Source organism: Cetorhinus maximus, unplaced genomic scaffold (genome assembly GCF_964194155.1).
Source record: "Cetorhinus maximus unplaced genomic scaffold, sCetMax3.hap1.1 HAP1_SCAFFOLD_1012, whole genome shotgun sequence".
NCBI classification, from domain to species: Eukaryota; Metazoa; Chordata; class Chondrichthyes; order Lamniformes; family Cetorhinidae; genus Cetorhinus; species Cetorhinus maximus.
Window position 1 is genome coordinate 20,001 of NW_027596954.1, and position 14,377 is coordinate 34,377.

At 51.2% G+C, this 14,377-nt stretch overlaps 1 protein-coding gene across 2 annotated transcripts in view; it reads left to right on the forward strand.

Annotated features, from left to right (window-relative positions):
- Nucleotides 1-14,377, forward strand: part of LOC144675562 (immunoglobulin superfamily member 11-like) — a 109,716-nt gene that overhangs the window by 7,542 nt on the left and 87,797 nt on the right. Inside the window, exon 5 of one of the 2 annotated variants that reach the window (XM_078536237.1) lies at nt 911-1,030. In XM_078536237.1, the coding sequence (XP_078392363.1) occupies nt 911-1,030 (120 nt within the window). The remainder of the gene's footprint in view (nt 1-910; nt 1,031-14,377) is intronic. The other variant, XM_078536238.1, reaches the window with a different exon arrangement.

Below are 14,377 nucleotides of genomic sequence, written 5' to 3' on the forward strand. Positions count from 1 at the left end.
TGCTGTACCTGCCCTGGGAGTGTTTGATGGGGACAGTGTAGAGGGAGATTTACTCTGTATCTAACCCCGTGCTGTACCTGTCCTGGGAGTGTTTGATGGGGACAGTGTAGAGGGAGATTTACTCTGTATCTAACCCCGTGCTGTACCTGTCCTGGGAGTGTTTGATGGGGACGGTGTAGATGGAGATTTACTCTGTATCTAACCCCGTGCTGTACCTGTCCTGGGAGTGTTTGATGGGGACAGTGTAGAGGGAGATTTACTCTGTATCTAACCCCATGCTGTACCTGTCCTGGGAGTGTTTGATGGGGACAGTGTAGAGGGAGATTTACTCTGTATCTAACCCCGTGTAGTACGTGTCCTCGGAGTGTTTGATGGGGACAGTGTAGAGGGAGATTTACTCTGTATCTAACCCCGTGCTGTACCTGTCCTCGGAGTGTTTGATGGGGACAGTGTAGAGGGAGCTTTACTCTGTATCTAACCCCGTGCTGTACCTGTCCTGGGAGTGTTTGATGGGGACGGTGCAGAGGGAGATTTACTCTGTATCTAACCCCATGCTGTACCTGTCCTGGGAGTGTTTGATGGGGACAGTGTAGAGGGAGATTTATTCTGTATCTAACCCCGTGTAGTACGTGTCCTGGGAGTGTTTGATGGGGACAGTGTAGAGGGAGATTTAGTCTGTATCTAACCCCGTGCTGTACCTGTCTTCGGAGTGCTTGATGGGGACAGTGTAGTGGGAGATTTACTCTGTATCTAACCCCGTGCTGTACCTGTTCTGGGAGTGTTTGATGGGGATGGTGTAGAGGGAGATTTACTCTGTATCTGACCCTGTGCTGTACCTGTCCTGGGAGTGTTTGATGGGGGCAGTTCAGTAGAATTTTAACTGTTTATCTAACCCACATTTTCTTTCTAGCAGTTCATGGTCAGATTTTCCTTCACAATGTGTCAGGGGAGACATCCGCCCTCTATATCTGTGTCTCATCGAATTCTCTCGGATCAAACAGTTGTTCCATCCTCCTCAAGTTGGAGATTTGTGAGTCCACAATTTCATTGGAGTGAATGGGAAGGGGTTTGGGCCCATTGGGATTGTGGACAGTGGGAGTGAACGGGAAGGGGTTTGGGTCCATTGGGATTGTGGACAGTGGGAGTGAATGGGAAGGGGTTTGGGTCCATTGGGATTGTGGACAGTGGGAGTGAATGGGAAGGGGTTTGGGTCCATTAGGATTGTGGACAGTGGGAGTGATTGGAAGGGGTTTGGGTCCATAGTGTGTGTGGACAGCGGGAGTGAATGGGAATGGGATTGGGTCCATTGGGATTGTGGACAGTGGGAGTGAATGGGAAGGGAATTGTTTCCATTGGGATTGTGGACAGTGGGAGTGATTGGGAAGGGTTTTGGGTACATTGGAAATTTGGACATTGGGAGTGAATGGGAAGGGGTTTGAGTCCATTGGGTTTGTGGACAGCGGGAGTGAATGGGAAGGGATTTGGGGCAACTGGGATTGTGGACAGAGGGGGTGAATGGGAAGGGGTTTGGGCCCATTGGGATTGTGGACAGTGGAAGTGAATGGGAAGTGGTTTGGGTGCATTGGGATTGTGGACAGTGGGAGTGAATGGGAAGGGGTTTGGGTCCAATGGATTTCTGGACAGCGCGAGTGAATGGGAAGGGGTTTGGGTCCATTTGGATTGTGGACAGTGGGAGTGAATGGGAAGGGGTTTGGGTCCATTTGGATTGTGGACAGTGGGAGTGAATGGGAAGGGGTTTGTGTCCATTGGGATTGTGGACAGTGGGAGTGAATGGGAAGGGGTTTGGGTCCATTGGGAATGTGGACAGTGGGAGTGAATGGGAAGGGGTTTGGGTCCATTGGGATCGTGGATAGTGGGAGTGAATGGGAAGGGTTTTGGGTCTATTGGGAGTGTGGAGAGTGTGAGTGAATGGGAAGGGGTTTGGGTCCATTGGGATTGTGGACAGTGGGACTGAATGGGAAGGGGTTTGGGTCCATTGGCTTCGTGTAGTGCGGGAGTGAATTGGAAGGGGTTTGGGTCCATTGGGATTATGGACAGTGGGAGTGAATGGGAAGGGGTTTGGGTCCATTGGGATTGTGGACAGTGGGAGTGAATGGGAAAGGGTTTGGGTCCAATGGATTTCTGGACAGCGCGAGTGAATGGGAAGGGGTTTGGGTCCATTTAGATTGTGGACAGTGGGAGTGAATGGGAAGGGGTTTGGGTCCATTTGGATTGTGGACAGTGGGAGTGAATGGGAAGGGGTTTGTGTCCATTGGGATTGTGGACAGTGGGAGTGAATGGGAAGGGGTTTGGGTCCATTGGGAATGTGGACAGTGGGAGTGATTGGGAAGGGGTTTGGGTCCATTGGGATCGTGGATAGTGGCAGTGAATGGGAAGGGGTTTGGGTCTATTGGGAGTGTGGAGAGTGTGAGTGAATGGGAAGGGGTTTGGGTCCATTGGGATTGTGGACAGTGGGAGTGAATGGGAAGGGGTTTGGGTCCTTTGGGGTTGTGGACAGTGGGAGTGAATGGGAAGGGGTTTGGGTCCTTTGGGATTGGGGACAGTAGGAGTGAATGGGAAGTGGTTTGGGTCCTTTTGGATTATGAACAGTGGGAGTGAATGGGAACAGGTTTGGGTCCATTGGGATTGTGGACAGTAGGAGTGAATGGGAAGGGTTTTGGGTCCATTGGAAATTTGGACATTGGGAGTGAATGGGAAGGGGTTTGGGCCCATTGGGATTGTGGACAGAGGGTGTGAATGGGAAGGGGTTTGGGCCCATTGGGATTTTGGACAGTGGGACTGAAGGGGAAGGGGTTTGGGTCCATTGGGATTTTGGACAGAGGGAGTGAATGGGAAGGGGTTTGGGACCATTTGGTTTGTGAACAGCGGGAGTTGAATGTGAAGGCGTTTGTGTCCATTGGGACTGTGGACAGTGTGAGTGAATGGTAAGGGGTTTGGGTCCATTGGGATTGTGGAAAGTGGGAGTGAATGGGAAGGGGTTTGTGTCCATTGGGATTGTGGACAGTGGGAGTGAATGGGAAGGTGTTTTGGTCCATTGGGTTTGTGGACAGTGGGAGTGAATGGGAAGGGAATTGTTTCCATCGGGATTGTGGACAGTGGGAGTGATTGGGAAGAATTTTGGGTACATTGGAAATTTGAACATTGGGAGTGAATGGGAAGGGGTTTGAGTCCATTGGGTTTGTGGACAGCGGGAGTGAATGGGAAGGGATTTGGGCCCACTGGGATTGTGGACAGAGGGGGTGAATGGGAAGAGGTTTGGGCCCATTGGGATTGTGGACAGTGGGAGTGAATGGGAAGTGGTTTGGGTGCACTGGGATTGTGGACAGTGGGAGTGAATGGGAAGGGGTTTGGGTCCAATGGATTTCTGGACAGCGCGAGTGAATGGGAAGGGGTTTGGGTCCATTTGGATTGTGGACAGTGGGAGTGAATGGGAAGGGGTTTGGGTCCATTGGGAATGTGGACAGTGGGAGTGAATGGGAAGGGGTTTGAGTCCATTGGGAATGTGGACAGTGGGAGTGAATGGGAAGGGGTTTGGGTCCATTGGGATCGTGGATAGTGGGAGTGAATGGGAAGGGGTTTGGGTCTATTGGGAGTGTGGAGAGTGTGAGTGAATGGGAAGGGGTTTGGGTCCATTGGGATTGTGGACAGTGGGACTGAATGGGAAGGGGTTTGAGTCCATTGGCTTCGTGTAGTGCGGGAGTGAATTGGAAGGGGTTTGGGTCCATTGGGATTAAGGACAGTGGGAGTGAATGGGAAGGGGTTTGGGTCCATTGGGATTGTGGACAGTGGGAGTGAATGGGAAAGGGATTGGGTCCAATGGATTTCTGGACAGCGCGAGTGAATGGGAAGGGGTTTGGGTCCATTTGGATTGTGGACAGTGGGAGTGAATGGGAAGGGGTTTGGGTCCATTTGGATTGTGGACAGTAGAGTGAATGGGAAGGGGTTTGTGTCCATTGGGATTGTGGACAGTGGGAGTGAATGGGAAGCGGTTTGGGTCCATTGGGAATGTGGAGAGTGGGAGTGATTGGGAAGGAGTTTGGGTCCATTGGGATCGTGGATAGTGGGAGTGAATGGGAAGGGGTTTGGGTCTATTGGGAGTGTGGAAAGTGTGAGTGAATGGGAAGGGGTTTGGGTCCATTGGGATTGTGGACAGTGGGAGTGAATGGGAAGGGGTTTGGGTCCATTGGGGTTGTGGACAGTGGGAGTGAATGGGAAGGGGTTTGGGTCCTTTGGGATTGGGGACAGTGGGAGTGAATGGGAAGTGGTTTGGGTCCTTTTGGATTATGAACAGTGGGAGTGAATGGGAACAGGTTTGGGTCCATTGGGATTGTGGACAGTAGGAGTGAATGGGAAGGGGATTGTTTCCATCGGGATTGTGGACAGTGGGAGTGAATGGGAAGGGTTTTGGGTCCATTGCAAATTTGGACATTGGGAGTGAATGGGAAGGGGATTGTGTCCATTGGGTTTGTGGACAGCGGGAGTGAATGGGAAGGGGTTTGGGCCCATTGGGATTGTGGACAGAGGGTGTGAATGGGAAGGGGTTTGGGCCCATTGGGATTTTGGACAGTGGGACTGAAGAGGAAGGGGTTTGGGTCCATTGGGATTGTGGACAGAGGGAGTGAATGGGAAGGGGTTTGGGTCCATTGGGTTTTTTGTCAGCAGGAGTTGAATGTGAAGGCGTTTGTGTCCATTGGGATTGTGGACAGTGTGAGTGAATGGTAAGGGGTTTGGGTCCATTGGGATTGTGGACAGTGGGAGTGAATGGGAAGGGGTTTGTGTCCATTGGTATTGTGGACAGTGGGAGTGAATGGGAAGGTGTTTTGGTCCATTGGGTTTGTGGACAGTGGGAGTGAATGGGAAAGGGTTTTGGTCCATTAGTATTATGGACAGTGGGAGTGAATGGGAAGGGGTTTGGGTCCATTGTTGTTGTGTACAGTGAGAGTGAATGGGAATGGATTTGGATCCGTTGGGATTGTGGACAGTGGGCGTGAATGGGAAGCGGTTTGGCTCCATTAGGATTGTCGACAGTGGGAGTGAATGGGAATGGATTTGGGTCCATTGGGATTGTGGACAGTGGGAGTGAATGGGAAGGGGTTTGGGTCCATTTAGATTGTGGATAGTGGGAGTGAATGGGAAGGGGTTTGAGTCTATTGGGAGTGTGGAGAGTGCGAGTGAATGGGAAGGGGTTTGGTCCCATTGGGATTGTGGACAGTGGGAGTGAATGGGAAGCGGTTTGGGTCAATTGGAATTGTGTACAGTGGGAGTGAATGGGAAGGGGTTTGGGTCCATTGGCATTGTGTATTGCTGGAGTGAATGGGAAGGGGTTTGGGTCCATTGGGTTTGTGTAGTGCGGGAGTGAATGAGAAGGGGTTTGGGTCCATTGGGATTCTGGTCAGTGGGAGTGAATGGGAATGGGTTTGGGTGCATTGGGATTCTGGTCAGTGGGAGTGAATGAGAAGCGGTTTGGGTCCATTGGGATTGTGGACATTGGGAGTGAATGGGAAGAATATTGGGTCCATTGGGATCATGTGCAGTGGGAGCGAATCGGAAGGGCTTTTGGGTCAATTGGGATTGTGGACAGTGGAAGTAAATGGGAATGGGTTTGTTTCCATTGGGATTGTGAAAAATGGGAGTGAATGGGAAGGGGTTTGGGTCCATTGGGATTGTGGACAGTTGGAGTGAATGGGAAGGGCTTTGGGTCCATTGGGATTGTGGACATTGGGAGTGAATGGGAAGGGGATTGTTTCCATCGGGATTGTGGACAATGGGAGTGATTATGAAGGGTTTTGGGTCCATTGGAAATTTGGACATTGGGAGTGAATGGGAAGGGATTTGTGTCCATTGGGTTTGTGGACAGCGGGAGTGAATGCGAAGGGGTTTGGGCCCATTGGGATTGTGGACAGAGGGTGTGAATGGGAAGGGGTTTGGGCCCATTGGGATTTTGGACAGTGGGACTGAAGGGGAAGGGGTTTGGTTCCATTGGGATTGTGGAAAGAGGGAGTGAATGGGAAGGGGTTTGGGTCCATTGGGTTTGTGGACAGCGGGTGTTGAATGTGAAGGGGTTTGTGTCCCTTGGGATTGTGGACAGTGTGAGTGAATGGGAAGGGGTTTGTGTCCATTGGGATTGTGGACAGTGGGAGTGAATGAGAAGGGGTTTGTGTCCATTGGGATTGTGGACAGTGGGAGTGAACGGGAAGGGGTTTGGGTCCATTGGGATTGTGCACAGTGGGAGTGAATGGGAAGGGGTTTGGGTCCATTGGGATTGTGGACAGTGGGAGTGAATGGGAAGGGTTTTGGGTCCATTGGGATTGTGGACAGTGGGATTGAATGGGACGGTGTTTTGGTCCATTGGGTTTGTGGACAGCGGGAGTGAATGGGAAAGGGTTTGGGTCCATTAGTATTTTGGACAGTGGGAGTGAATGGGAAGGGGTTTGGGTCCATTGGGATTGTGGACAGTGGGATTGAATGGGACGGTGTTTTGGTCCATTGGGTTTGTGGACAGCGGGAGTGAATGGGAAAGGGTTTGGGTCCATTAGTATTATGGACAGTGGGAGTGAATGGGAAGGGGTTTGTGTCCATTGGGATTGTGGACAGTGGGACTGAATGGGAAGGGCTTTAGGGCCAATGGATTTGTGGACAGCACGAGTGAATGGGACGGCGTTTGGCTCCATTGGGTTTGTGGACAGTGGGAGTGAATGGGAAGGGATTTTTTGTCCATTGGGATTGTGGACAGTGGGAGTGAATGAGAAGGTGTTTGGGTCCATTGGGATTGTGGACAGTGGGAGTGAATGGGAAGGTGTTTCGGTCCATTGGGTTTGCGGACAGCGGGAGTGAATGGGAAAGCTTTTTGGTCCATTAGTATTATGGACAGTGGGAATGAATGGGAATGGGTTTGGGTCCATTGTTATTGTGTACAGTGAGAGTGAATGGGAATGGATTTGGATCCATTGGGATTGAGGACAGTGGGCGTGAATGGGAAGGGCTTTGGGTCCATTAGGATTGTCGACAGTGGGAGTGAATGGGAAGGGGTTTGGGTGCATTGGGATTCTGGTCAGTGGGAGTGAATGAGAAGCGGTTTGGGTCCATTGGGATTGTGGACATTGGGAGTGAATGGGAAGAATATTGGGTCCATTGGGATCATGTGCAGTGGGAGCGAATCGGAAGGGGTTTGGGTCCATTGGGTTTGTGGACAGCGGGAGTGTTTGGGAAGGGCTTTTGGGTCAATTGGGATTGTGGACAGTGGAAGTAAATGGGAATGGGTTTGTTTCCATTGGGATTGTGAAAAATGGGAGTGAATGGGAAGGGGTTTGGGTCCATTGGGATTGTGGACAGTTGGAGTGAATGGGAAGGGCTTTGGGTCCATTGGGATTGTGGACATTGGGAGTGAATGGGAAGGGGATTGTTTCCATCGGGATTGTGGACAATGGGAGTGATTATGAAGGGTTTTGGGTCCATTGGAAATTTGGACATTGGGAGTGAATGGGAAGGGATTTGTGTCCATTGGGTTTGTGGACAGCGGGAGTGAATGCGAAGGGGTTTGGGCCCATTGGGATTGTGGACAGAGGGTGTGAATGGGAAGGGGTTTGGGCCCATTGGGATTTTGGACAGTGGGACTGAAGGGGAAGGGGTTTGGTTCCATTGGGATTGTGGACAGAGGGAGTGAATGGGAAGGGGTTTGGGTCCATTGGGTTTGTGGACAGCGGGTGTTGAATGTGAAGGGGTTTGTGTCCCTTGGGATTGTGGACAGTGTGAGTGAATGGGAAGGGGTTTGTGTCCATTGGGATTGTGGACAGTGGGAGTGAATGAGAAGGGGTTTGTGTCCATTGGGATTGTGGACAGTGGGAGTGAACGGGAAGGGGTTTGGGTCCATTGGGATTGTGCACAGTGGGAGTGAATGGGAAGGGGTTTGGGTCCATTGGGATTGTGGACAGTGGGAGTGAATGGGAAGGGTTTTGGGTCCATTGGGATTGTGGACAGTGGGATTGAATGGGACGGTGTTTTGGTCCATTGGGTTTGTGGACAGCGGGAGTGAATGGGAAAGGGTTTGGGTCCATTAGTATTTTGGACAGTGGGAGTGAATGGGAAGGGGTTTGGGTCCATTGGGATTGTGGACAGTGGGATTGAATGGGACGGTGTTTTGGTCCATTGGGTTTGTGGACAGCGGGAGTGAATGGGAAAGGGTTTGGGTCCATTAGTATTATGGACAGTGGGAGTGAATGGGAAGGGGTTTGTGTCCATTGGGATTGTGGACAGTGGGACTGAATGGGAAGGGCTTTAGGGCCAATGGATTTGTGGACAGCACGAGTGAATGGGACGGCGTTTGGCTCCATTGGGTTTGTGGACAGTGGGAGTGAATGGGAAGGGATTTTTTGTCCATTGGGATTGTGGACAGTGGGAGTGAATGAGAAGGTGTTTGGGTCCATTGGGATTGTGGACAGTGGGAGTGAATGGGAAGGTGTTTCGGTCCATTGGGTTTGCGGACAGCGGGAGTGAATGGGAAAGCTTTTTGGTCCATTAGTATTATGGACAGTGGGAATGAATGGGAATGGGTTTGGGTCCATTGTTATTGTGTACAGTGAGAGTGAATGGGAATGGATTTGGATCCATTGGGATTGAGGACAGTGGGCGTGAATGGGAAGGGCTTTGGGTCCATTAGGATTGTCGACAGTGGGAGTGAATGGGAAGGGGTTTGGGTGCATTGGGATTCTGGTCAGTGGGAGTGAATGAGAAGCGGTTTGGGTCCATTGGGATTGTGGACATTGGGAGTGAATGGGAAGAATATTGGGTCCATTGGGATCATGTGCAGTGGGAGCGAATCGGAAGGGGTTTGGGTCCATTGGGTTTGTGGACAGCGGGAGTGTTTGGGAAGGGCTTTTGGGTCAATTGGGATTGTGGACAGTGGAAGTAAATGGGAATGGGTTTGTTTCCATTGGGATTGTGAAAAATGGGAGTGAATGGGAAGGGGTTTGGGTCCATTGGGATTGTGGACAGTTGGAGTGAATGGGAAGGGCTTTGGGTCCATTGGGATTGTGGACATTGGGAGTGAATGGGAAGGGGATTGTTTCCATCGGGATTGTGGACAATGGGAGTGATTATGAAGGGTTTTGGGTCCATTGGAAATTTGGACATTGGGAGTGAATGGGAAGGGATTTGTGTCCATTGGGTTTGTGGACAGCGGGAGTGAATGCGAAGGGGTTTGGGCCCATTGGGATTGTGGACAGAGGGTGTGAATGGGAAGGGGTTTGGGCCCATTGGGATTTTGGACAGTGGGACTGAAGGGGAAGGGGTTTGGTTCCATTGGGATTGTGGACAGAGGGAGTGAATGGGAAGGGGTTTGGGTCCATTGGGTTTGTGGACAGCGGGTGTTGAATGTGAAGGGGTTTGTGTCCCTTGGGATTGTGGACAGTGTGAGTGAATGGGAAGGGGTTTGTGTCCATTGGGATTGTGGACAGTGGGAGTGAATGAGAAGGGGTTTGTGTCCATTGGGATTGTGGACAGTGGGAGTGAACGGGAAGGGGTTTGGGTCCATTGGGATTGTGCACAGTGGGAGTGAATGGGAAGGGGTTTGGGTCCATTGGGATTGTGGACAGTGGGAGTGAATGGGAAGTGGTTTGGGTCCATTGGGATTGTGGACAGTGGGATTGAATGGGACGGTGTTTTGGTCCATTGGGTTTGTGGACAGCGGGAGTGAATGGGAAAGGGTTTGGGTCCATTAGTATTATGGACAGTGGGAGTGAATGGGAAGGGGTTTGGGTCCATTGGGATTGTGGACAGTGGGATTGAATGGGACGGTGTTTTGGTCCATTGGGTTTGTGGACAGCGGGAGTGAATGGGAAAGGGTTTGGGTCCATTAGTATTATGGACAGTGGGAGTGAATGGGAAGGGGTTTGTGTCCATTGGGATTGTGGACAGTGGGACTGAATGGGAAGGGCTTTAGGGCCAATGGATTTGTGGACAGCACGAGTGAATGGGACGGCGTTTGGCTCCATTGGGATTGTGGACAGTGGGAGTGAATGGGAAGGGATTTTTTGTCCATTGGGATTGTGGACAGTGGGAGTGAATGAGAAGGTATTTGGGTCCATTGGGATTGTGGACAGTGGGAGTGAATGGGAAGGTGTTTCGGTCCATTGGGTTTGCGGACAGCGGGAGTGAATGGGAAAGATTTTTGGTCCATTAGTATTATGGACAGTGGGAGTGAATGGGAATGGGTTTGGGTCCATTGTTATTGTGTACAGTGAGAGTGAATGGGAATGGATTTGGATCCATTGGGATTGAGGACAGTGGGCGTGAATGGGAAGGGCTTTGGGTCCATTAGGATTGTCGACAGTGGGAGTGAATGGGAATGGGTTTGGGTCCATTGGGATTGTGGACAGTGGGAGTGAATGGGAAGGGGGTTGGGTCCATTGAGATTGTGGATAGTGGGAGTGAATGGGAAGGGGTTTGAGTCTATTGGGAGTGTGGAGAGTGGGAGTGAATGGGAAGGGGTTTGGGCCCATTGTGATTGTGGACAGTGGGAGTGAATGGGAAGGGGTTTGGGTCAATGGGATTGTGGACAGTGGGACTGAATGGGAAGGGGTTTGGGTCCATTGGGACTGTGGACATTGGGAGTGAATGGGAAGGGTTTTGGGTCCATTGGCATTGTGTAGTGCGGGAGTGAATGTGAAGGGTTTTGGGTCCATTGGGTTTGTGTAGTGCGGGAGTGAATGGGAAGGGGTTTTGTCCATTGGGATTCTGGACAGTGGGAGTGAATGGGAAGGGGTTTGGGTCCATTGGGACTGTGGACATTGGGAGTGAATGGGAAGGGTTTTGGGTCCATTGGGATCATGTACAGTGGGAACGAATCGGAAGGGGTTTGGGTCCATTGGGTTTGTGTAGTGTGGGAGTGAATGGGAAGGGGTTTGCGTCCATTGGGATTGTGATCAGTGGGAGTGAATGGGAACAGTTTTGGGTCCTTTGGGATTGTAGACAGTGGGAGTGACTGTGAAGGGGTATGGGTCCATTGGGATTGTGAACAGTGGGAGTGAATGGGAACAGGTTTGGGTCCATTGGGGTTGTGGGCAGTGGGAGTGAATGGGAAGGGCATTGTTTCCATCGGGATTGTGAACAGTGGGAGTGATTGGGAAGGGTTTTGGGTCCATTGGAAATTTGGACATTGGGAGTGAATGGGAAGGGGTTTGGGTCCATTGGGTTTGTGGACAACGGGAGTGTTTGGGAAGGGCTTTTGGGTCAATTGGGATTGTGGACAGTGGAAGTGAATGGGAATGGGTTTGTTTCCATTGGGATTGTGAACAGTGGGAGTGAATGGGAGGGGGTTTGGGTCCATTGGGATTGTGGACAGTGGGAGTGAATGGGAACAGGTTTGTGTCCATTGGGATTGTGGACATTGGGAGTGAATGGGAAGGGCATTGTTTCCATGGGGATTGTGGACAGTGGGATTGATTGTGAAGGGTTTAGTGTCCATTGGAAATTTGAACATTGGGAGTGAATGGGAAGGGGTTTGTGTCCATTGGGTTTGTTGACAGCGGGAGTGAATGGGAAGGGCTTTGGGCCCATTGGGATTGTGGGCAGAGGGGGTTAATGGGAAGGTGTTTTGTTCCATTGTGTGTGTGGACAGCGGGAGTGAATGGGAATGGGTTTGGGTCCATTGGGATTGTGGACAGTGGGAGTGAATGGGAAGGGGTTTGTGTCCATTGGGATTGTGGACAGCGGGAGTGAACGGGAAGGGGTTTGTGTCCATTGGGATTGTGTACAGTGGAAGTGAATGGGAAGGGGTTTGGGTCCATTGGGTTTGTGGACAGCGGGAGTGAATGGAAAGGGGTTTGGGTCAATTGGGATTGTGGACAGTGGGACAGAATGGGAATGGGTTTGTTTCCATTGGGATTGTGAACAGTGGGAGTGAATGGGAAGGGGTTTGGGTCCATTGGGATTGTGGACAGTGGGAGTGAATGTGAACATGTTTGGGTCCATTCGGATAGTGCACAGTGGGATTGAACGGGAAGGGGCTTATTTCCATCTGGATTGTGGACATTGGGAGTGATTGGGAAGGGTTTTGGGTACATTGGAAATTTGGACATTGGGAGTGAATGGGAAGGGGTTTGTGTCCATTGGGTTTGTTGACAGCGGGAATGAATGGGAAGGGGTTTCGGCCCATTGGGATTGTGGACAGAGTGGGTGAATGGGAAGGGGTTTGGGCCCTTTGGGATTGTGGACAGTGGGAGCGAATGGGTAGTGGTTTGGGTCCATTGGGATTGTGGACAGTGGGAGTGAATGGGAAGGGCTTTAGGGCCAATGGATTTGGGGACAGCGCGAGTGAATGGGAAGGGGTTTGGGTACATTGGGATTGTGGACAGTGGGAGTCAATGGGAAGCTGTTTGGGTCCATTTCGATTGTGGACAGTGGGAGTGAATGGGAAGGGGTTTGTGTCCACTGCGGTTGTGGACAGTCGGAGTGAATGTGAAGGGGTTTGGGTGCATTGGGATTGTGGACAGTGGGAGTGAATGTGAAGGGGTTTGGTTCCATTGGGATCGTGGATAGTGGGAGTGAATGGGAAGGGGTTTGGGTCTATTGGAAGTGAGGAGAGTGGGAGTGAATGGGAATGGGTTTGGGTCAATTGGGATTGTGGACAGTGGGACAGAATTGGAATGGGTTTGTTTCCATTGGGATTGTGAACAGTGGGAGTGAATGGGAAGGGGTTTGGGTCCATTGGGATTGTGGACAGTTGGACTGAATGGGAAGGGGTTTGGGTCCATTGGGATTGTGGACAGTGGAAGTGAATGTGAACACGTTTGTGTCCATTTGGATTGTGCACAGTGGGAGTGAACGGGAAGGGGCTTATTTCCATCCTGAATGTGGACATTAGGAGTGACTGGGAAGGGTTTTGGGTACATTGGAAATTTGGACATTGGGAGTGAATGGGAAGGGGTTTGTGTCCATTGAGTTTGTTGACAGCGGGAGTGAATGGGAAGGGGTTTCGGCCCATTGGGATTGTGGACAGAGGGGGTGAATGGGAAGGGGTTTGGGCCCTTTGGGATTGTGGACAGTGGGAGTGAATGGGAAGTGGTTTGGGTCCATTGGGATTGTGGACAGTGGGAGTGAATGGGAAGGCGTTTAGGGCCAATGGATTTGTGGACAGTGCGAGTGAATGGGAAGGGGTTTGGGTCGATTGGGATTGTGGACAGTGGGAGTGAATGGGAAGCGTTTTGGGTCCATTTCGATTGTTGACAGTGTGAGTAAATGGGAAGGGGTTTGTGTCCATTGGGATTGTGGACAGTGGGAGTGAATGGGAAGGGGTTTGGGTGCATTGGGATTGTGGACAGTGGGAGTGAAAGGGAAGGGGTTTGGTTCCATTGGGATCGTGGATAGTGGGAGTGAATGGGAAGGGGTTTGAGTCTATTGTAAGTGTGGAGAGTTGGAGTGAATGGGAAGGGGTTTGCGTCCATTGGGACTGTGGACAGTGGGAGTGAATGGGAAGGGGTTTGTGTCCTTTGGGCTTGTGTACAGTGGGAGTGAATGGGAAGGGGTTTGGATCCATTGGCTTTGTGTAGTGCAGGAGTGAATGGAAAGGGGTTTCGTTCCATTGGGATTTTGGACAGTGGAAGTGAATGGGAAGGGGTTTGGCTCCATTGGGATTGTGGACAGTGGGAGTGAATGGGAAGGGGTTTGGGTCCATTGGGATCGTGTACAATGGGAGTGAATGGGAAGGGGTTTGGGTCCTTTGGGTTTGTGGACAGTGGGAGTGAATGCGAAGTGGTTTGAGTCCATTGGGATTGTGGACAGTGGGAGTGAATGGGAAGGGGTTAGGGTCCAATGGGTTTGTGGACAGAAGGGAGTGAATGGGAAGGGTTAGGGTCCAATGTGTTTGTGGACAGCGGGAGTCAATGGGAAGGATATTGGGTCCATTGGGATGGTGGACATTGGTAGTGAATGGGAAGGGGTTTGGGTCCATTAGGATAGTGGACAGTGGGAGTGAATGGGAAGGGGTTTGGTTCCAATGGTATTGTGGACAGTGGGAGTGACTGGGATGGGTTTTGGGTACATTGGAAATTTGGACATTGGGAGTGAATGGGAAGGGGTTTGTGTCCATTGAGTTTGTTGACAGCGGGAGTGAATGGGAAGGGGTTTCGTCCCATTGGGATTGTGGACAGAGGGGGTGAATGGGAAGGGGTTTGGGCCCTTTGGGATTGTGGACAGTGGGAGTGAATGGGAAGTGGTTTGGGTCCATTGGGATTGTGGACAGTGGGAGTGAATGGGAAGGCGTTTAGGGCCAATGGATTTGTGGACAGTGCGAGTGAATGGGAAGGGGTTTGGGTCGATTTGGATTGTGGACAGTGGGAGTGAATGGGAAGCGTTTTGGGTC